At 45.9% G+C, this 23,985-nt stretch overlaps 1 protein-coding gene across 1 annotated transcript in view; it reads right to left on the bottom strand.

The window, feature by feature from the left end:
• Window positions 1-736: 736 nt before the first annotated feature.
• Window positions 737-23,985, bottom strand: part of LOC148430943 (uncharacterized) — a 62,085-nt gene continuing 38,836 nt past the window's right edge. Inside the window, 1 exon segment of the mRNA XM_088466410.1 lies at window positions 737-2,262. Within this exon segment, the coding sequence (XP_088322536.1) occupies window positions 884-2,262 (1,379 nt within the window). The 3' untranslated portion in view covers window positions 737-883.

Genomic DNA, 23,985 nt, shown 5'->3' with positions numbered 1-23,985 from the left:
ACGTGGGCGTCTGTATAGACAGCCCTTCGCTGCCATCTGTAGGAATAAAATAAATATCTAAAATAAAAAGCTTCTGGGGGCTGCTCCTGCAGCCCCCCTGCGCGGTGACCGACTCTGGCCGGGCACCAACTTACACTGAGGTGCCTGTGGCTCGGGGGCGGGGTATAGAGAAGGACCCAAGTGCATCCTGGGAGCTAAAAGCTTAACTGTGTGGTGCCCATGGATCCTGATCCAGCTATAACCCCAAGGTCAACCCTGTGGACCCCCTATGGACCCTGAAGTAGAAAGTAATTTTATACCATGTTAATATACTGTGTGATGGGAACTTTGAATGCCCTCCATAACTCAGTGCTATAAATACCCTGTGTGAGTAGACTCTGTACATTTCATTGTTTTTATTCCATTTAAAAACAAAAAGCATTTTTACTATGCATAGTGGTTAGAATTGTTGCATCATAGTGCTGGGGTGTAAGGTACTATTCCTAAGGCCATATTTGTGTGGAGTTTATATGTTCTCTCCTTGATTGTGTTTCCACTAGTAACTCTGGCTTCCTCTCACAAACCTCATAGGCAGACTGGTAGGTTAAGTGGCTTTTGATAAAAATGGAACCTGGTGTGTGATGAGGAATTACATTGTAAGCTCCAACAGGGGCATGGACTGATGTAACTGATTACTCAGAATAGCAACGGAGCACATCCAAGATGGCTGCCTCACCTTATACAAATATGCAAAGTGTTTGAAATCCTATTAGGAGAAAAGTGCTATATAAACAAATAATGTAATTAGTTATCTTAAATTTGACATTTTAATACATGCTCGTTTCAAGTCTACCAATTAAGGAAATTAAACTGTGACTTTCTCATGCCTTACAACAGCTGGTTCTCACCTGTGACTTCTCTGATGTTTAATAAGATCAGATGATTGTGAAAAACATTTCCCACACTTAGAACATGGAAATGGTTTCTCACCTGTATGACTTCTCTGATGTTTAACAAGATCTGATTTCCGTATAAAACATTTCCCACACTCAGAACATGGAAATGGCTTCTCACCTGTGTGTGTTTTCTGATGTCTAACACAATCTGATCTCTGTATAAAACATTTCCCACACTCAGAACATTGAAATGGCTTCTCATTCATGTGACTTCTCTTATGTATAACAAGAGGTGATTTATGTGTATAACATTTTCCACACTCAGAACACTGAAATGGCTTCTCACCCGTGTGACTTCTCTCATGTATAACAAGATCTGATTTTCGTAGGAAACTTTTCCCACACTCAGAACATGGAAATGGTTTCTCACCTGTGTGACTTCTCTGATGTTGAACAAGATGTGATTTATGTGAAAAACATTTCCCACACTCAGAGCATAGAAATGGCCTCTCACTTGTGTGACTTCTTTTCTTATGTCTAGCAAGAGATGACTGGTTTGAAAAACATTTTCCACACTCAGAGCATGGAAATGGTTTCTCACCCGTGTGACTTCTCTGATGTATAATCAACTGTGATTCCTGTGTAAAACTTTTCCCACACTCAGAACATGGAAATTGTTTTTCACCTGTGTGACTTCTCTGATGTGCAACAAGATCGGATTTATTTTTGAAACGTTTTCCACACTCAGAGCATGGAAATGGTTTCTCACCTGTGTGGACTCTTTCATGTATAACAAGAGATGATTTGCTGATAAAACATTTCCCACACACAGAGCATGGAAATGGTTTCTCACCTGTGTGGACTCTTTCATGTATAACAAAAGATGATTTGCTGATAAAACATTTCTCACACTGAGAGCATGGAAATGGTTTTTCACCTGTGTGAGTTCTCTGATGTGCAACAAGATATGATTTCTGTGCAAAGCATTTCTCACACTCAGAGCATGGAAATGGATTCTCACCTGTGTGACTTCTTTCATGTATAACAAGATCTGATTTTCATGGGAAACATTTCCCGCACTCAGAACAAGGAAATGGCAGCTCACCTGTGTGACTTCTCTCATGAATAACAAGACCTTGCTTGTGTGCAAAACATTTCCCACACTCAGAGCATGGATATGGTTTCTCACCTGTGTGACTTCTCTGATGTCTAACAAGATATGATTTTAGTGAAAAACATTTCCCACATTCAGAACATGGAAATGGCCTCTCACCTTTGTGACGTCTCTCATGTCTAAGAAGATATAATTTCAGAGTAAAACATTTCCCACACTCAGAACATGGAAATGGCCTCTCAGCTGTGTGACGTCTCTGATGTGCAACAAGATGTGATTTCAGAGTAAAACATTTCCCACACTCAGAGCATGAAAATGGCCTATCACCTGTGTGACTAGTCTCAACTAGGTTAGCTGTAAAACAATTCTGAAATTTAGAAGAGGACATTATTGTATCACTGCCATGATCTGTAGTTTGTGAAGCAATATGAGAGTTACCAGGAGAACATTCCCCAAGAATAGAGGGATCGGATGATATATCTGCACTGTGAAGTGCTGGATGTATATTTAGGGTAACGTGGTTTTCTTCTGGAGACTCACGTGTGATGTTCCTATCTTCTAATTTCAAATGAGGAGACCACGCGAGATTCTCCTCCAAAGTATTCCTTGAATTGGGTCCATCTAGTAGAAATAAAATTGTTAACCAAGAATATCACAACAAAGGTGTCATTAATCACTATTTATCTCACCCCTATTCCCATAGGTTTGTGCTTTGTACAACCTAATGCAGAACACTTTGGGCTGGTACTGCTCACACTAATAAATATAATACAGGAGAAGAAAGGAGACAAGGGGAGCTTTGCTGAGTGATGCACTAAAGATCATATATTTTACTTTACCAAAATTTACATTTTATTGGAACTTGCATTAAAATTAATTCAGAACATGTTCCCACATAACATAATATATGTATTTTGTAATCATTTATTTAATCCATTTGTCCTACTATTACAAACATAAAAACAGCTAAAATAAAATAATTTGTGCAAATGTTGGGTTAGTAATTAGTGATCAAACATTGCCGTTATGTTTCAGCTCCGAAACATCGTTTGCCGCTTGCGATAATTAATATGAACGTGTAACAATCTCAATAAATGTAGTTATTTTGTTTGACCCATTCACGCTAGGTAATATAAGTTATTATGTGCAGCAGGTCGATATATAATAAGCCAGTCACTGTGACACGTTATTATGTGCGGCAGTCTGATATGTAATAAGCCAGTCACTGTGACACGTTATTATGTGCAGCAGGCTGATATGTAATAAGCCAGTCACTGTGACACGTTATTGTGTGCAGCAGACTGATATGTAATAAGCCAGTCACTGTGACACGTTATTATGTGCAGCAGGCTGATATGTAATAAGCCAGTCACTGTGACACGTTATTATGTGCAGCAGGCTGATATGTAATAACCCAGTCACTGTGACACGTTATTATGTGCAGCAGGTCGATATGTAATAAGCCAGTCACTATGACACGTTATTATGTGCAGCAGGCTGATATGTAATAAGCCAGTCACTGTGACACGTTATTATGAGCAGCAGGCTGATATGTAATAAGCCAGTCACTGTGACACGTTATTGTGTGCAGAAGACTGATATGTAATAAGCCAGTCACTGTGACACGTTATTATGTGCAGCAGGCCGATATGTAATAAGCCAGTCACTGTGACATGTTATGTGCAGCAGGCTGATATGTAATAAGCCAGTCACTGTGACACGTTATTATGTGCAGCAGGCTGATATGTAATAAGCCAGTCACTGTGACATGTTATTATGTGCAGCAGGCTGATATGTAATAAGCCAGTCACTGTGACACGTTATTATGTGCAGCAGGCTGATATGTAATAAGCCAGTCACTGTGACACGTTATTATGTGCAGCAGGCTGATATGTAATAAGCCAGTCACAGTGACACGTTATTATGTGCTGCAGGCTGATATGTAATAAGCCAGTCAATGTGACACGTTATGTGTAGCAGGCTGATATGTAATAAGCCAGTCACTGTGACACGTTATTATGTGCAGCAGGCTGATATGTAATAAGCCAGTTACTGTGACACGTTATTATGTGCAGCAGGCTGATATGTAATAAGCCAGTCACTGTGACACGCTATTATGAGCAGCAGGCTGATGTGTAATAAGCCAGTCACTATGACACGTTATTATGTGCAGCAGGCTGATATGTAATAACCCAGTCACTGTGACACGTTATATGCAGCAGGCTGATGTGTAATAAGCCAGTCACTGTGACACGTTATTATGTGCAGCAGGCTGATATGTAATAAGCCAGTTACTGTGACACGTTATTATGTGCAGCAGGCCGATATGTAATAAGCCAGTCACTGTGACTGATTAGGACAGGCCTGGTCAACCTGTGGTTCTCCAGCTGTTGTGAAACTACAAATCCCAGCATTGCCTGCCAGTTTTAGCATTCCCTAATAGCAAAACTGTGGCAGGGCATGCTGGGGGTTATAGTTTCATACAGCTGGAGAGCCACACGTTGGCCAGGCTTGCATTAGGGTGATAAACCAAAGATATTGAGGTGGTTGGGTGTAATTTAAAGATGGGTCACTGGGGTAATTCTTTTATTTGTTCTACCTGTCAAAATATTACAGAATCGTGGGACTGAAAAATAAGAATTTTGCGCCCATCACTGGCATCGCTTGCGCCAAAAGTATGGAAGCGGTAAAAAAGAGGCTCCGACAGCACGCATCGAGTTGAGGCCGGAACTGTCACATTCGAGGACAAATATGCCTGCCTAATGGCAGAAGTGACCCATCTAGTGATGGACCCTTTTGAAGCAGGCCAGCCTCTCTGGTGCATCAATCAACACCAACAATGATTCCGTACACCTCGAAGACGCAGTACGGTCCAAGTAAATGCGTAACGCACGTACCACATCCAACAGTGATAAGGAAGAAGCTTCACTAGTCACTGAATCCTGGCAGAAAGCCAATACCACCTTTGGCAGAAAGGAAGCTTTAGTGCGTAAAAAAATAATAAGCGGAGATTTACAGGAAAGAGACGCTAATTCCGATATCCACCTGGCCGAGGAAATGGGCAAAAGGAAAACCACCTTCAGAGTGAGATATCGCAATTCTACAGACTCCAAAGGCTCAATGGTACCAAAACTAAATTCAAATCCCAATTAGGAACTGGAGGTAAATAAGGAGATTGCATGCGAAGAACTCCATGTAAGAAGGTCTGAACTTCTGGAATGGTGGCCAATTTCCTTTGAAACAGAATCGACAGGGATGACTTTTGTCCATTAATAGAGGACAATCTCAGACCCTTACCCAATCCCCCTTGTAAAAAGGACAAGAGGTGAGATACTCAGAATATTTCAGGTGTGAACTTGTGTTGGTTACACCAAGAAATATATATATCTTCCATATCAAATTATAAATCTGGGAAGTAACTGGTTTAAAAGCCTGTATCATGGTTTTCACCACAGACACTGCAAACCTTTTGGTCCTCTGAATTTTGGATTCAACAACCATGCCGCCAAGCAATGCAAATTGGGGTGACGGCATGGGCCCTGAAGCAACAGCTCTGGACGCAGAGGCAGATAAAATGGAATGTCTAAATAAAAGACAAAGCTAGTGGGTTTCAACCAATCTGCCCACAGCAGCCCAAATAGGTCTCATAGAATTATGTACCACTGATGGCGCAGCCAATCTGGAACCACCATAATAACCCTTCGGCCCACCTGTCAAATTTGGGGGAATTACCCTTTGTACCATTACCAGAGGAGGAAATATGTATCCCAGCTGGAACAGCCAAGGTGCTATTATGGCATCCACCAGAGATGCCTGAGGATCCCTGGACTGAGATCCGTAACCTTGGCAGTTTCTTGTTGAGGAGAAACCATTAAATCAATGTCCGGAGATCTCCATCTGGCAACTATTTCTGCAAACAGCTCCTGGTGTAATTCCCATTCCCCTGCCTGCACACTGTGGCGACTTAACAAGTCTGCCTCCCAGTTGTCCACCCCTGGAATGTAAACTGCTGAAATAGTTGGAACCCAATTTACTGCTCAATGAAGAATCTGAGAAACCTCCCTCATTGCCAGCCAGCTGCATTTGCCACCCTGCTTGTTTATGTATGCAACTGCTGTGGCATTATCTGAATTCATACTGGTAAATTCTTTAAATAGCATTGAGCCTGAATCAATGCATATAGAATTGCCCTTAGTTCCAGTATATTGATAGGAAGAGCAGTTTCCTGGGCAGACCATACACCCTGCAAGTGTCTGTACAGAACCACTGCCCCCCAGCCTGTAATGCTGGCATCTGTGGTGACAACGGCTTTTACTGACAATTGGCAACCCTGGTCCAGATTTGCATCCTGTAACTACCAGCGGAGAGACTGCCGGATTTGCAGAGATAGCCTGAACATCTGATTGTTTAATCGAGGGTCTGGTTTTATCCATCAATGAAACAATTGGTTCCGTGGAGGTCGGACGTGAAATCTGGCAAAAGGAACAGCTTCTAATGAAGCTACCATTTTCCTCATTACCTGCATAGCCCTTAGAACCGATATGAGACATCTGTAAATGGTCCTTATTCTGTATTGAAGATCGTGAATCTTTGCCTGTGGCAGAAACACTCTGTGACACTGAGTGTCGAAGAGAAGACCCAAAAATACCATCCTCTGAGATAGAATTAAATTTGATTTGGGAAAGTTGATGATCCAGCCGAATCTCTGGAGCATGCCTAAAGTAATCTGAATATGTTGTTTCAATAGAGCTATTAAGGGATCCCTTAGCAACAAATAGTTTAGATAAGCAGACACATATAATCCCTCTCTCCTGAGTAGGAATATAATTATAAAGACTCTGGGGGCGGTGGCCAAACCAAATGGCAGAGCCTGAAACTGAAAATGTTGATGCTGCACTGCAAACCGCAGAAGATGCTGATGATCCCGCCATATAGGAATATGGAGGTAGGTAGGCATCCTTGATATCTATGGAAGCCAGAAAATCTTCTTCTTACAATAGAACAAATGAATGACCTTATTGACTCCATCTTGAATTTCTCCAAGTGAAGATAAACATTTAAGTCCCTGAAGTTGAGAATGGGTCGGAATGACCCGTCCGGTTTGTCTACTAAGAGAAGATTAGAGTAAAACCACAGAACTACTTGTAGTGCTGGAAATTGAATACTTTCTCCGGAATGGAAAGCGCAGAAATTGCCTGCATGAGAGCCGCCTTTCTGCAACCATCAACAGGGAGGAGTTGAAAAGAACCTTCTTGGAACAGGACCCTCAAAATCCAAAATGTAACCCCTGGTGACTATATGACTTACCCAAAAATCGGGATTGTATTGAATCCAAGTTTCCTGGAACTTGAGTAAGCGACTTCCCACCAGAGGACGGGTCCCAGTCCCATGACAGTCATGTGGATCTCCCTGCTGGCTTAGCTGCAGGTCGACTGGTGCCGGAACCACCTCGTCCCCTAAAGGTCCCTCTTTGTAGACCTCTAGGTGCACCTTGGAAAGCCTGAAATCTTCCCTTACCTTCATTCCAAAAGGAACAAAACATAGGAGTTTTTGTTTTAGGTGTAGTTACAAGAAGGTAAGGACTTTTACCTCCTGTAACCTGTGAAATATTTTTTGATAATTCTGGACCAAACAAAGACCTTCCTTCAAAAGACAGTGCCTCTAGAGCATGTTTTGATTTTATGCCTGCCTTCCATGTTTTGAGCCAAGCGAACGCCTGGCAGAAACAGCTAAGGCTGAAATATTAGACTGTATCTGAATAGTATCTAATAAAGCGTCATCTATATAGGTTAGAGCTTCCGAAATCTGATCAACCAAGGAGTTCGCTTCAGATTCATCCCCGGATTCAAAACCAGTAATCATCCGATTCATCCAGGGACAGATAGCCTCAATCACCCAGGCGCTGGCCTGAATTGGCAGCAGCGATACTCCTGACAAGGTGAACAGAGATTTTAGAACAGCCTCATTCTTAGTAGTGAGGAACCTAACCAACCTAGCAATAGAAGCATCCACCATGGGTGGTATTTCCCATTCGTTGGTATCCTATTCTGAAATAGGATAAAGACACTTAAATTTTTTCGGAATATGACATTTTTAATTCAGTTTTAACCAGGATCCCTTTACTATTTCCTCAAAATAAGAGAATTCTGGGAAAACCAAAACATGTTTGTTCTTACGTTTAAAAAAAGAAACTGCACTAGTCTCTGGCATAGCCGCCACCTGTAACTGCGCTAGTCTCTGACATAGCCGCCTCCTTTAACTACACTAGTCTCTGGCATAGCCGCCACATGTAACTGTGCTAGTCTCTGGCATAGCAGTCTCCTGTAACTGCGCTAGTCTCTGGCATAGCCGCCTCCTGTAACTGCACTAGACTCTGGCATAGCCGCCTCCTGTAACTGTGCTAGTCTCTGGCATAGCCGTCTCCTGTAACTGCGCTAGTCTCTGGCATAGCAGTCTCCTGTAACTGCGCTAGTCTCTGGCATAGCCGCCTCCTGTAACTGCACTAGACTCTGGCATAGCCGCCCCCAGTAACTACGCTAGTCTCTGGCATAGCCGCCTCCTTTTACTGCGCTAGTCTCTGGCATAGCCGCCCCCCGCAACTGCGCTAGTCTCTGGCATAGCCGCCCCCAGTAACTATGCTAGTCTCTGGCATAGCCGCCCCCTGTAACTGCGCTAGTTTGAGGTGTCCTCCCAATCATAATCCAATTCCCCTTCTTCCTGTGAAGAAATAGCTGGAAAATCTACAGAGGAATGTGACCACTTTTGAATGGCTGTGGCCCCAATTTATTTTGGGATTTCGCCACCTGAGTGAGTCATCGTTCCCATATTCTAGGCCCGTCTGGGCTCTACCAAGGGATCAGCCAAAAGAGGAGCTTAAGCACAGGGTGTCATATAATTTTCCTGAAAGTGACGTACTTCCCCTATGGCATCCGCCATAGAACTGGCCCAATCAGGCACCACCGACTGTTCAGCCGAACATCCTGGTGATGGATTTACCTGTGAACTGTCAGGATCCGGCCTGGGATCGGCCTTTACTCACTGCTAAACTGGTGTTTCTAGGCTCCGAGGCGTTCAGATGCCAGTTGTAGTGGTAGGTAATGGCTGAGGATTTTCCCCGAGGTCCGTTTGGACTTCCTGACTCCTGTGTTAGCAGGCATGGGTGCAGCCATGTTGGTTCATCTCACCTGATCAATCTTCTCCAATGGCAACCCTGCTAGTCTCCCAGCTGATCTCATGATCCAATGACCAGCTGCCTAGGGGTGTTTAGGTCCGACTCCTGCACAGGAAGTTGCTGTTCATCATCGCTGTATGAGTGCACATAGTCTTTCCCTGTGACAACCGTCTTATGTTCCAGAGGCCGTATTTCTTTCTTCAGTCTTCCTGGTTTCTTGTGTGTCTTCAATCACAACTCTGTGTATTCAGTCCCCATGTTCCGTACAAGTTCCTGGCTTCCTGTGTGTCTTCAATCACAACTCTGTGTATTCAGTCCTCATGTTCTGTACAAGTTCCTGGCTTCCTGTGTGTCTCCAGTCACATCTCTGTGTATTCAGTACCCACATTCTGTACAAGTTTATCCTGTGTGTCTCAAGTTGCCCCACTGTGTATCCTTTCCAGTACTCTGCGGGTGCGTCCGTAGTCGCACCTGTGTACAAATACTCGCCACTGTGTACACTTTCTAGTAATCTGCTGATGTGTCCGGAGTCACACCTCTGTGTACTAAATACACACCATAGTGTACAAAGTACGCACCATTGTGTATTTCATCCCTGTGCTTCAGTACAATATCATGCCGAGTGTCTCAAGCCGCACCTTCGTGTACTAAATACATGCCATAGTGTACAAAGTATGCACCATTGTGTACTTCATCCCTGTGCTTCAGTGCAAGATCATCCCGAGTGTCTCAAGCCGCATCTCTGTGTACTAAATACACATCATAGTGTCCAAAGTACGCACCATTGTGTATTTCATCCCTGTGCTTCAGTACAAGTTCATCCCAAGTGTCTCAAGTCGCACCTCTGTGTATCCAGTCTCCAACTTCAATACAAGTTAACCCTGAGTGTCTCCAGCTACACCTCCAATACGCCCCCAAGTGGCATCCTTGTGTACTTCGTCCCTGTGTTCAGTACAAGTTCCGTCTACACCTCCAGTGCACCACCAAGTGGCATCTTGGTGTACCTTGTTCCTGTCGCAGTATAATTTCATCCCTGCACATTCAGTACGTCTCCGGAAAATCTTAGAGTACCCAGTCCCAGTGTTTCAGTACTAGCCATTCCCCTGTGTTACTGTATTCTTAGTATATATATATATATATATATATATATATATATAGTTCAGTCTTCTGTCACTCCCAGGTAGCTGTCCAGAGGGCCACGACCTGCTCACTTGGTGCAGCGTAAAACCAAATCCCAATTGGAGGGGTCACTGGAGAAAACCACCAAGTGAGTTAGACTCTGCGCCTCTGGGCAGGTCTAGTCAAACCTGGGTTTGACCGCAATTAGGAGACTTTGGCTGCCATCCCCGTCTTTTCCCACAATTATTTTAAACCCCCCAGTTCTTAAACTCATCATAGGTTTTCCTACAGCCCCGTTGTGACATGAACAACCAGCACAGAGCGGCCCTGGGTCGGTACCTTTTGGCAAATTTTTTATCACACTTCGTACAAGTATAAACAGTGACTTGTTTTTTTAGAACCCTTGTCTGGCTTATCCATACTGAGAAAGAAAGACAAGTCTACTCCAATCATTTAGCTACCTAACTTCCCATAGAAAGAGTGTAGCCCTGAATGAATAGAAAATACAGAGCTAAATGTAGACTCTTATTAACCCACTTGATTAAATGCAAAAACACCCTGGACCCAAAAGACCAAATTCTTTGCCTATAAACCAAAGGTAAAATAAATTGTCATATACACACACACTCATACACAAATATACACTCATACACATACATACACATACCCGTGTAAGATACTGCCTATCAGTGACAACAGTGCAGTAACTATGCTTATACATACTGTATAATAAGCCCAGAACACCAGGGTAACTACACATAGTAAAACTCCAGGGTTACGGCTTAGCTTGTCAGGCCTCCATCACCCAGTACCTGCTCTGACTTCCCCCAGACCTCAGCTGCTGTGGCTTTGCAGCACCTGTGTTTTAATAAAAATAAATACCTGGGGGAGTGGGTGCGTGGCCAGCCGCCGGGTCCTGCTAATTCTGGACACCTGTGACATAGCCTCCAGCGTCCGTGGCTCGGCCTGATGTCACCGCTGCGCGATTACACTGTGCAGCAGTCATTTAATCACTCTTTGACACATAGCCTCCGATGCTTGCCAATGACGTCACCCGCAGCGCGCTCTATCCTGCCGTTTAATCTCTGGCCTGGAAACTACTTGTGGCCCCACCTGAAGACGTCACCGCTGTGCGCCTGAAGGGGTCAGCGGCGTCCTGGAACCAGCAATGCAACTCTCTCCTTTAAAAGCAGCAGCATGTCGCTGCTTCTGTAACCCTCAAACTGAATGCAGCACTGAAGATTGAAGAAGTATTGTGCTGAACAGCCCATGGAGGTGTGAGACAAGCCGACTCTACAGGATCTGTGAGTAATAACAAGCCCCGGCCAATCTGCTCTAAAGCACTGTGCAGTATAATGGCAACAAGATTCTTATACTTGTAACATATATGACCTTTATGCCTGCGGCCCCCTCAGATGTGTGTCTGGCATGGAGACTCAGGGACATGGTAGTTTGGTGACTCTCTCAGTGGCCATCTTTAGAGTGGGATACAGGTTCACACAAACCCTCTAATCTATATAACTCCCTCTCTGTTGGTGCTTGTCGCTTGTCTCCAGGAACTAAGCTCCCAAATCCAAAGCACTAACATAAAGAAATAAAACCCAACTAAAAGCCAGGACATTATAGACTGAGCTTACTGTGGAAAGGGAGGAGTTATATAGGGGGTGGGAGCCAGTTCTCAATTAGCTAGTGTCTGACTCCTCCCTCTACTATACATAACCCAGATGTAAGGTGTCTCCCAGATGGAAGAAAAAGGAATGTATACAACACAGCAGGGTCCAGCCCAAAACCGCTCTACATAAGTTATTAACCCATTTAATTTTCACAGAAACAGATTAATTGCAAATTGAGCAATAATATTCCGCATATTATCATATGTAGTATCAGTAGGCTAGGCCAAGCCTTTTGGCTGAGCGTGTAGAATTAGAAATTGTTGAAGCAGGGCACGGTTGCACCCTGTGCCGGCCCCGTGCACTGAGTGTGCAACACAGTTACGTCATGCGGAAGGGGCGTGACACACTGCTTCACTAAGTGCAACAATGACCGTCCTAAGGACGCCCGATTGGCTGCATATACTGGCCAGGGAGCCAGTTAGTCCACAGGACAGTCTGCAGGTGATCCAGAAGCAATCCTGGCTGTAGGCACCCTGCTAACCAGGAACAAGGGCAAGTGGGGTAGACAGAGCCTCTGCGCCCTTTGCGACAGCACCGGTCGCCCATAGCTAGTTACGGCACTGTGTTGTAGTGCAAGGAGAATATGCGACTCTTTTCTGTAATAAGTCTTTATTACTCACCTGTGGCGATATTTGTAGGGATTTCCTCCTCCTTACACTGCTGATCACCCCTCACATATGTCTCTTCTCCCTCTATATCTTCTGCCTTCATATCAGTCACATACGTCTCTTCTTCTCCCTCTATATCTTCTAGCTTCATATCAGTCACATACGTCTCTTCTTCTCCCTCTATATCTTCTGCCTTCATATCAGTCACATACGTCTCTTCTTCTCCCTCTATATCTTCTGCCTTATTATCAATCACATACGTCTCTTCTACTCTCTCTACATCTTCTACCTTTATATCAGTCACATACGTCTTTTCTTCTCCTTCCATATCTTCTGCCTTCATATCAGTCACATACGTCTCTTCTTCTCCCTCTAAATCTTCTGCCTTCATATCAGTCACATACGCCTCTCCTACTCCCTCTATATCTTCTACCTTGATATCAGCCAGAATTTCACCCTAAATAACCCACAAAACAATAAAGTAACATTTTAGAAATGTCAGATCTCATGATATCACATTAAGTAGAAGAATTCTGGATAATAAGACACACACAGCTTCTGTACACATCATATAGTGACAGTCACTTTGGTATATTGGTGAGACCCTAAATCCCACCTACCTGATGCTCCTGTGGGATCCTGCGATTCTCCTCTGTACAATCCTGTGAAAAAAGAGAATGGGGACATCTCTCTGGGGTATTTCTGTTACTGGATCCATCTGTAGGAGACACACAGTGACTGAGTACATTGTATATATGTGATTATCAGGTGATGTGTGTATATAGGGGGCTCCCATACCTGCTCTCCCCTGTACAATAAATGACAGTCTCCTCTTACCCAGTGATGTGAGGGGCCGGTGATTCTCCATCATCACGTCCTTGTACAGACCTTTGTGTTCCTCTATATACTCCCCCTCCTGCATGGAGACATAGACAGTGACATCCTGACACCTTATAGGAACCTGACATACACAATGATACAGTCATCACCCAGACACATCCCCTGGTGTTACTGTATAATGTCCCATTCCCAGCAGTCACCTCTCCAGTCATCACCCAGACACATCCCCTGGTGTTACTGTGTAATGTCCTATTCCCAGCAGTCACCTCCCCAGTCAGCAGCTGATTTATCTTGTTGGTGAGTTCCAGGATCTTCTGGTCATTGTGTCTCTCATGTATCAGTGAGTGAGGTGGAGGCACCGTGTTGGGGCACTGGGTTCTGCTTAGTCCTCCTGACACATGGGGACGGCTGCTGGGTGTCTCCGACAATGATACAGTCATCACCCAGACACATCCCCTGGTGTTACTATATAATGTCCCATTCCCAGCAGTCACCTCTCCAGTCATCACCCAGACACATCCCCTGGAGTTACTGTATAATGTCCCATTCCCAGCAGTCACCTCTCCAGTCAGCAGCTGAATGATCCTGTTGGTGAGTTCCAGGATCTTCTGGTCACTGTGTCTCTCATGTATCAGTGAGTGAGGTGGAGGCACCGTGATGGGGCTCTGGGTCCTGCTCAGTCCTACTGACACACAGGGACGGCTGCTGGGTGTCTCGCACTCACCGGAAGTCTTCTTCACTACTGTGTAACCCTGTTTATTGGGGGAGACATTAATAAGAGGGTCAAAATATATTCATGGAGCCGTTTATTGAGGTGTCATCAGTGCAAAATATGCATGAAGGGTAAGTCTTACAAATAAAACCCCTATCCTAACTTTATACCATATATAGGACAGTGGACAGAATATAGCACATCTCCTAACATCTTCATTTCAGTGATAGAAAAGAAACAAAACAAGATACCATGAGCAATGTAATATATCCTAGTTCCTGCAAGAATTGAATCATTGACAATATATATGTCCCTGTATTATTACTATAGATATGTGATCTCACTGTGACACTCCCAGATCCCCTCACCACCCCAGTCATGTCTACTATAGCTATAAGTGATGTCACAGTGACACTCCCAGATCCCCTTACCTCCCCAGTCATGCCCCTGTATTATTACTATAGATATAAGTGATGTCACTGAGACACTCCCAGATCCCCTCACCTCCCCAGTCATGTCCCTGTATTATTACTATAGATATAAGTGATGTCACTGAGACACTCCCAGATCCCCTCACCACCCCAGTCATGTCCCTGTATTATTTTATTACTAGAGATATAAGTGATGTCACTGTAACACTACCAGACTCTCTCAACTCCCCAGACATGTCCCTGTATTACTATAGATATAAGTGATGTGACACTCCCAGATCCTCTCACCTCCTCTGTCATGACCCTGTATTAATACTATAGATATAAGTGATGTCACTATGACACTCCCAGATCCCCTCACCTCCCCAGTCATGTCACTGTATTATCACTATAGATATAGGTGATGTCACTGTGACACTCCCAGACCCCTCCACCTCCCCAGCCATGTCCCTGTATTATTACTATAGATATAAGTGATGTCACTGTGACACTCCCAGATCCCCTCACCTCCCCAGTCATGTCCCTGTATTATTACTATAGATATAAGTGATGTCACTGTGACACTCCCAGATCCCCTCACCTCCCGTCATGTCTACTATAGCTATAAGTGATGTCACAGTGACACTCCCAGATCCTCTCACCTCCCCAGTCATGTCCCTGTATTATTACTATAGATATAAGTGATGTCACTGAGACACTCCCAGATCCCCTCACCTCCCCAGTCATGTCTACTATAGCTATAAGTGATGTCACAGTGACACTCCCAGATCCCCTCACCTCCCCAGTCATGTCCTTGTATTATTACTATAGATATAAGTGATGTCACTGTGATACTCCCAGATCCCCTCACCTCCCCCAGTCATGTCCCTGTATTATTACTATAGATATAAGTGATGTCACTGTGACACCCCAGATCCCCTCCCCAGTCATGTCCCTGTATTATTATGATAGATATGTGATGTCACTGTGACACTCCCAGATCCCATCACCTCCCCAGTCATGTCTACTATAGCTATAAGTGATGTCACAGTGACACTCCCAGATCCCCTCACCTCCCCAGTCATGTCCTTGTATTATTACTATAGATAAAAGTGATGTCACTGTGATACTCCCAGATCCCCTCACCTCCCCCAGTCATGTCCCTGTATTATTACTATAGATATAAGTGATGTCACTGTGACACCCCAGATCCCCTCCCCAGTCATGTCCCTGTATTATTACTATACATATGTGATGTCACTATGACACTCTCAGACCCTCTCACCTCTCCAGTCAGCAGGAAGATGATCTCCAGGGTGAGATTTAGTATCCTCTCAGTCATGTGACTCCTGCCCTTGTCCATCCTCAGTGATCAGTGATTTATACAGGACACGTCTCACCCTCATGTGACTTCTAGTAACAAGGATCTGACTCCTCACTGCACAGAAATCAAGGAATAAATATAATTATTAGAAGCTATTCATTACCAGTTATCTATGTAGTGAGCACATATTACACAGCGCTTTACAGGGAATATTTAGTCACATCTGTCCCAGTGGAGCTTACAATCTACATTTTCTACCACATAGACAGCCCACCCCCACCTCCCACACACACTCTCTTTCTCGCTCTCTCTCTATGGGTATTTATGAAAGAAGCCAACTAACCTACCAGTATTTATTTGGAAAATGGGAGGAAACCAGAGCCCCTGGTAGAACCCAGTACAAACCAGGGGAGAACATACAAAATCAACACAGACAGAGTCTTGTTCAGGAATTGAATTCATGACCTCAGTGCTGTGAATTAATAATGCTGTCCACTACGCTATCATGTTGCCCATAAAAAAAATAACAATAGACTAAGTGACCACTAAGTCCCCTCATTCCCAGAGCCATAGTCAGTGTTTCTTAGAAGTTCCTCTAACCCAGCTTCACAGGGCTGCTCAGTGACCACCACACGTCATTGCTGGAGGTTACACCAATGATCCTCTCATGGCCAAGAGTTCTGGACCTCCGAGACACATACTTGATGCAATTTGCCTGAGGAAGCGGACCTGATCTGTGTATAGGGGGTTACTCCCAGGTGCACCCCTCTATTAGGGACTTGGTAACCATGGTTGGCCTGTGCCTTCCTGGGTGAGAGGGTTATTAGTCCCCTCCCTAGATATGATGATGTTACCCACAGTGTTGGGGTCGAAGTGAAGGATGATTTGTTATTGTGGACCCCTTGTATGCAGATGCTCTCACTCTCTGGGTGTGTTTTGTAGAGGCCCCTACAAAATGTTGCTGTGGAGCCACAAAGCTCTATTTATACCCACAATACTGAGACACGTATTCCGGGAGCTAGAAGAGATGGAATTGGTAACCTAACACCTGTTCTGGCAACTCAGATAGAACTATTCATCCAACACCTACTCCAGCAGCTGGAATGAAGGTCTCGGGTACTTAGAGCTCTATTCTTGAACCCAGAATGGATTGCTGAGGCACTGGGGAGAATCAATCGGGGCAGCTACAATGAATGGCCAAGGTTCTCGTAGCCCTATACCAGCACCTAGAATTGCTGGCTACTCAGGGCTCCATTGTGGCAGCCCAAACACCTGGCTAACATACTCAGAGCTCACTCCCCCTCCCGCAATGGTTGGTTAAGGTTATCAGAGCTCTAATCCAGCACCGGAAACGGATTGCTAATGCACTCAAAACTCCATTCTGGCATCCAGAATAGATGGCAAATATACTCTAGCTCTGTATGAGCACCCAGAATGGCAGGCTAGCATACTGTAGCTCCATACTGGCGCATCTTCCTGTTTATCGATGGCAGCTGCATACTATCATACTGTCACTTAGTCACACTTGCAAGCAACCAATGTAAAGGAGTGCAAGCGGGCTCTAAGGCATAAAAAGGGGTGTGAGGAGGCTCTGAGGCATATAAAGATGCATGTGGGGGCTCTGTGCTGGCATATAATGGCAGAAAGGGCTCTGAGGCATATGAAGGGGTGTGATTGGGCTCTGAGGCTTATAAAGGGGCACTAGGGGGATCTAAGTCATATAAAAGGGCATGAGGTGCCTTTATAGCATATAAAGTGCTGTATTTGGAAACGTCTACCTGCTCAGGAACCTGTAAAATGAAAAGGTAGTAACCCTGCCCTCAGATCTGGTCACAATGTACAGTGATAGAGAAGGCACGGTGGTGGTGAGGGTGCATGTATCAACCACCATGTATGCAGATAGCAGAGCTGTCACATACCCCCAAATGAGAACGTGCACTGATGGCTCCACAGAGGCAGGGGGCGCTGCAGTTATCTGAGCCATTCAGGAGGATTCCATATGGTAGTGGATAGATCCCCTTCCGTAAATGTACCCTGAATTCATCAGTTACTGTCCAACGTCATTCCCTACTAACCATGTGGACATAGAGGAGGTATATAAACCTGTAGCAAGTGAAGCGAGCCCCCAAGCGCGACGTGTTGCAAACAAAGCGAGACAGCTAGGGGACAAATTTCTTCTTTTGTTGGCCTTTATGGGTATGGAACCGCACTTCTGCACTTACTCAATGTCACTTCAAGGTACATCTAATGAAGGGGATCTATACACTACCGTTCCATATATTTACCAAATCCCGCTGACCCATTTAATGCTACCAAGACACCAGATAGCAGTCTGTTACCAAGCAAGTATGGTCTGTGCCACCTGTATTATACTAATGATGGAGTCTGCACCACCGGTATTATGGTAACTACTGACTCTGCGCCACCTGTATTACAGTAACAATGGGGTCTGCGCCACTTGTATTATAGTAACAACTGGGTCTGCACCACCTGTATTATAGTAACAACGGGGTCTGCGCCACCTGTATTATAGTAACATCTGAGTCTGCACCACCTGTATCATAGTGACAACTGAGTCTGCATTACCTGTATTATAGTAACAACTGGGTCTGCACCACCTGTATTATAGTAATATTGGTATTTGCACCACCTGTATTATAGTAATGAGCCTGCACCTCCTGTAGTATAGTAACAACTGAGTCTGCACCTCCTGTAGTATAGTAACAACTGAGTCTGCACCACCTGTATTATAGGAACAACTGAGTCTGCACCACCTGTATTATAGGAACAACTGAGTCTGCACCACCTGTATTCATTGTTCTCCCCAGAATTTTTTTCCAGCCTGGTGGTATCAAGAAGTAGCCGGGTGGGGCCTCCGCAATACTAAAATGTTTTAAACCCTGACCTTATAATGATTTAAACTTGAAATAACATTTTTATATATCAATTATCCTCTTAATAGAGGCCCAGTTGTCTTATTATGAAAAGCTGCAAAGTCTGTAGGATCTGGTGCTTTTTATACAGTTCCCAAATACCGTCCCCAGTTGCAGGCTCCCAAAGTGTCGGGTGGTGCACCCGGAAAAAACAGCCTGGGGAGAACACTGCCCTCCCTTACCATTCCAGCCCGACAGGTCTCAGGGTGCACCCCCACTGGCTCTCAGTCAAAAGTGCCCATTATGCAGTGCCCCCTGTAGTTATCCCCATATGCAGTGCCCCCTGTATTTGTGCCCTTTATACTGTGCCCCTATAGTTTCCCCTTTATGCATTGCCCCATGTAGTTTTTCCCTTTATGCATTGCCTCCTGTAGTTTTGTTTTGCCCCTATAAAGTGCCCCCAGACTGGCCCCATATGCAGTGCCCCCAGACGGGTCCCAGCCCAGCCCAGCCCAGAACTTACCTTAATATGCTGCTCGGCGCTCCCATTCCCGCTGCCTCGCTCTGACTGGATCTAACTAGAACCAGAAGGCGCGCAGGGCAGGCTCCACACGTCGCGGGTGACGTCATGACATCATAGCTTCAGAGGCCAGCGTTCCACGGCAGGAGGGTGACCGGGAATGCGGCAGGGGGGAAGTGCCGGGCGGTAGGCTGCTTCTGCCGCGCGATGCGCCCGCAGAAAGCAGCCTGGGAGAACACTGTAATACCACATATCAGTGTGTGCTGGGAGCTGTGTTATTCCCCCTCGTATATCACTGTATGGTCCCCTCCCTCCTATATAATAATAATAATAGCACATATCAGTGTGTGCTGGGAGCTGTGTTATTCCCCCTCATATATCACTGTACGGTCCCCTCTCCCCTATATAATAATAATACCACATATCAGTGTGTGCTGGGAGCTGTGTTATTCCCCCTCATATATCACTGTACAGTCCCCTCTCCCGAATACATAATAATAATATAATATATACAGGACAGGTTACCTGGCTCCGGCTGTCAGGAATGTCTATGATAAAATGGCAGCTAAAGCCCCTTTGGCTCCGCCCCCCTGCTCTGTGACTGGGAGACTATAAGAATATGGCCGCCGGTCACCGTACATGAGGACACCATTACACTCTACAGATGTTACTCTAGTGATGAAGCTGTGAGCGGCAGGTGGAGGTAACTTCTTAGTTACAGGACGTTCTTCCTACTCTGTGCCGCCTGATTGGCTACTCGCACTTAGGGGAATGAGAGGAGGGCGGTCACTATGATAATAGAGGCGGGGCAGTTCAGTAGCCATAGCTGCATGGAGGGGAGGGGCGTGGCTATCTATAGGGGCGTTTCTTCCAGTGTATCTGCAGCTTCCGGGTGACGGTGTCAGGAGGAAGAGGCAGAAATCGGCCATTGTTGTGTCTGGCAGCAGGTAATGGGATTTATTATTATTATACTTGAGGAGCAGACTCTGGTGTCTCAATATTATCATACAGGTGGAGCAGGTATCATGTTGATATGAAACAGGTGGAGTAGATCCTTCTGGTGCTGCATTATCATTATACAGGTAGAGCAGATGCCAGTGTTGGTATAATACAGGTGGAGCAGGACCTTTTGTTATAATAGTACAGCTGGCGCAGCCTCTGGTGCTGCACTTTCTTTAATCAGGTGGAGCAGACCCCAGTGTTACATAATACAGGTGGAGCAGAACTTTTTGTTATTAATATACAGCTGGAGCAGAATCTGGTGCTGCATTATCATTATACAGGTAACAACAGAAGCTGGACATTCTCCCTTCTTTGGGACACTCGCCCTACTAATAATAAAACGTAACCTGTAATAGTGTCAGTAAGAATATCTCAAATAGAGGCCCGGCACTCTGCAGACCGCAATTGGTCGGTATCTTGCTCCTGGTGCCTTCAATATGGAGATCACTCCTGTCGTGCAGCAAAGTACAAAAGCTGTGCTCCGGAGACTTACAAACCAGTGAATGCAGTAGTGTCTTTAATCGACGTTTCGGGGTTCCGAGACCCCTTCTTCAGGAACACATACATTGTATGTGTTCCTGAAGAAGGGGTCTCAGAACCCCGAAACATCGATTAAAGACACTACTGCATTCACTGGTTTGCAAGTGCCGCTTTTGTACTTTGCTGCATATATATATAATCCTCAAGCAACTCCCCATCATCTGAGGACGCCTCAGTGTCTGATAATTGCGCAGCCTGGGATAACATAGCAGGGCGCTTAGACGCCTTTTGAGTCACGTCACTATGTAACATAGATTGGAAGGCTGAAGTTGAAGCTGCTAAACTTTGGACTGAACTGGAGAGTACATCCACCCACGGTGGTTGAGCCGCCTGAGGGAAACCCGGAAAGGGAATAACAGACTGTTGCGTTACCGGGGGAGACTGCATATACATAGGCACCCCCGCATATTGACTAACAGTTTGAGACCCAGGGGGAGACTGCAATAACTGCGGTATACCCGGGGAATGAGGGATGGCTGGTTGGGTCAACCCCATAAGGGGGACAGCGGGCGGGACCGCCAGACAGTCCGCGATGGAAGCCAGCATCGGGGAAAACACCGCCCAAGGAGGGTCCTGCGCCATTGGGGGGTTAGAGGGACCAGGTAACTGCTGGCACCGCACACACAGCCCATCCTATGATAAATCCTCCTTATTTACTCCCGCAATGCAGCGTCTGCAGGAGAACAATGTAGGAGCCGCGGAGCGCCCGACCTCCTCATCAGACATAACAACATATAAATTTATATCACAATAAGGAAGATCAGAGTTTGACTCCTGCGCATCCACAAGTATGCAGCACAACAGCCCACAGATATGGCACTGAGCAGCACACAACAGTATGTGACCAACCTCACCAATACGTGATTTATATAAGTGAGGTCCTGAGAGACGCCCTTACCCCACACACCTGCCGGGCCGTAGGAGAAGTAAAGGGATGGGTATAAGCTGTCAGTAAGTAGAAAAAAATTAGCACAGACAGCAGCACTAGCAAAAGTCACATACAATGCAGAAAGTAATACTCACTGCACCTTTCACTACAATCAGCCAAATTCAGTATCTGGGAGGGCTATAGTGCTGTGTACACTGGCCCTGATTCAGAGCCGGACGCTCTGACAGAGTGCTCGCTCTGAATCAGGGCCGGCCTCCTTGTTTTTTAGAACGGCCTCCTGGCCGCTCGCATAGCTGGTGGTGACCACCCACAGCTATAGCGAGCGGCCAGGAAGATGGTCGCGATGGTCAAGACCATCGGGCTTGCGACGAGACCCTTGTGGTAGGGTCTCGTGGCCGCAAGCCCCAGAGAGATTTCGGCTCTAACAGACCCGAAATCTCTCCCACTGACATCACTCGTGATGTCAGTGGGGCCGCCTCCGTTTGGGCAGCCACTCCCCCGGCCCGCCCACCAAAGGGGGCGAGCTGTCACTCAACATCGACAGCTCGCCCCCTTTGGTACGAGACCCGGAGCGACGGAGTGCCCGTCGCTATCCGGGTCTCGCGCATGCGCACGACGGAGCCGGCTCCGTCGTGCGCATGCGCACTGGCCCACCATCGACGCGGTTGCGAGCGCACATCGCTTGCGACCAGGTCAGGCGACGACCTGCGGCTTACCTGTTCCCCGGCTCTTCCGGCAGCAGTCGTGGGAGTCCCCAGAGCCCGGCTAGTACAGATTCTGGGGTCCTGCCGCGATCCCCAGATCTGTACTGGCGTTGCGGCGCCAGCGGGGTGTAGGAGCGGCAGCATGGACGTCTTCAATCCTTTGAAAATTAAATGATTAAATAAAAAAAACTCCAAATTAAGCTTAGGGGGCTGCAAAGCAGCCCACCCTGCGCCAAGGGTGACCCGACTCCGGCCGGGCATCAACTGAAACTGAGGTGCCTGTGGCTCGGGGGCGGGGTATAGAGGAGGATGGACCCAAGTGCATCCTGGGAGCAGCAAAAGCTTTAACTGCGTGGTGCCCGTGGATCCAGATCCAGCTATACCCCAAGGTCAACCCTGTGGACTCCCCCTATGGACCCTGAAGTAGAAATATATGTCCCGTATAAAGCAGCTGTATATGAGCTAATGTAGCTATTAGTATTGGATATTCCAGATGGTGGTTAAATTGTATCCATATAGCTACTAGTGTTGCAAATAACTCAGTGGTATTTCCTTTGAGATTCACTCTGCACAAATAAGCACACTCCAGCTCTCCTTTCATCTAAGCTAGAAAAAGGCTATAGAGATCGCCAAAACGCATTGCTGCTCCCTCTGTTTGGAACATCTGAGATTCTATCTGCCTTCAGCTCCCAGGCGTCCATCTCCCACTATCACTAGGAATCTGGTTTAATATAAGCAGAAAGGGAGCGCTATATAGAGCCTGATCGACTCTCTGAGGGGTATTCAATATGAAACGTAAACTTCGCTGTCGAAGTTTACGTTGCATATCGGAGCTTTTCCTGGGATAAAGTATCGGGCGCGCGCCCGCTTTATCCCCGTATTCAATATAAAACCTACGAAAATGGGAACCTGCGAAGTGGGATTTGCGATAAAAAACGAAATGTATCTGGAATAAATTGTAGGGCCCCCTAAAACTGTAAAAACATGGGGGATCACTATGGGTACCCCCGTTTTAGCCTGCAAAGTTGCAGTGCACGTGCGCAAACTAGTACGATTGATTGGATTTTGCTCGCTCGCCCTGAAAAGACTGCTCAATGGAATGAGTGACAGCGCCATTTGTGGGTGGTAACAGGGGCAGGTGCTTGTGAACGGGGGAGTGGTGCTGCGAACACAGGCGTGTCTGGGTGTCAGAACGGAGTTTAATGGATGTGCATAATTAGCAAAGTAGCGTCATTGAACACGGCACTTGGTTGTTTTTTACCCTGAACTGCCTGCAGTGCTTTTGGGAGGGTAAGGTCTACCTCAAGCGCTGCAAGCAGCTCCGATGGCTCTCGATGTTACTGATTAATCCTTCAAATACCAGAGGTGACGTGTGTTGCGAGTGGCAAGGGGGTGTCTTTATACACTAGTGAGCGCTTATTGCCGGGGCTCGCTAAGACATAGAGGGCATCCTTACGAGATGCAGTGTGAGCGCTTAATTTAAATATCCAGCCCCTTTTTGCCAGCGAGTGGCCGCAATTTGTGAGCAGGTCTGAATCAGGCCCTAAGTCCGATAATGTCACAACAGTGGCTTACATCAAGGAGACACTCGAAGTCGGGCAGCAATGACAG

This window comes from Taudactylus pleione, unplaced genomic scaffold (assembly GCF_031769625.1).
Source record: "Taudactylus pleione unplaced genomic scaffold, aTauple2 ptg003085l, whole genome shotgun sequence".
Classification (NCBI taxonomy): domain Eukaryota; kingdom Metazoa; phylum Chordata; class Amphibia; order Anura; family Myobatrachidae; genus Taudactylus; species Taudactylus pleione.
The sequence above is the reverse complement of the archived record's forward strand: the minus strand, read 5'-3'. Positions and strand labels throughout refer to the sequence as shown.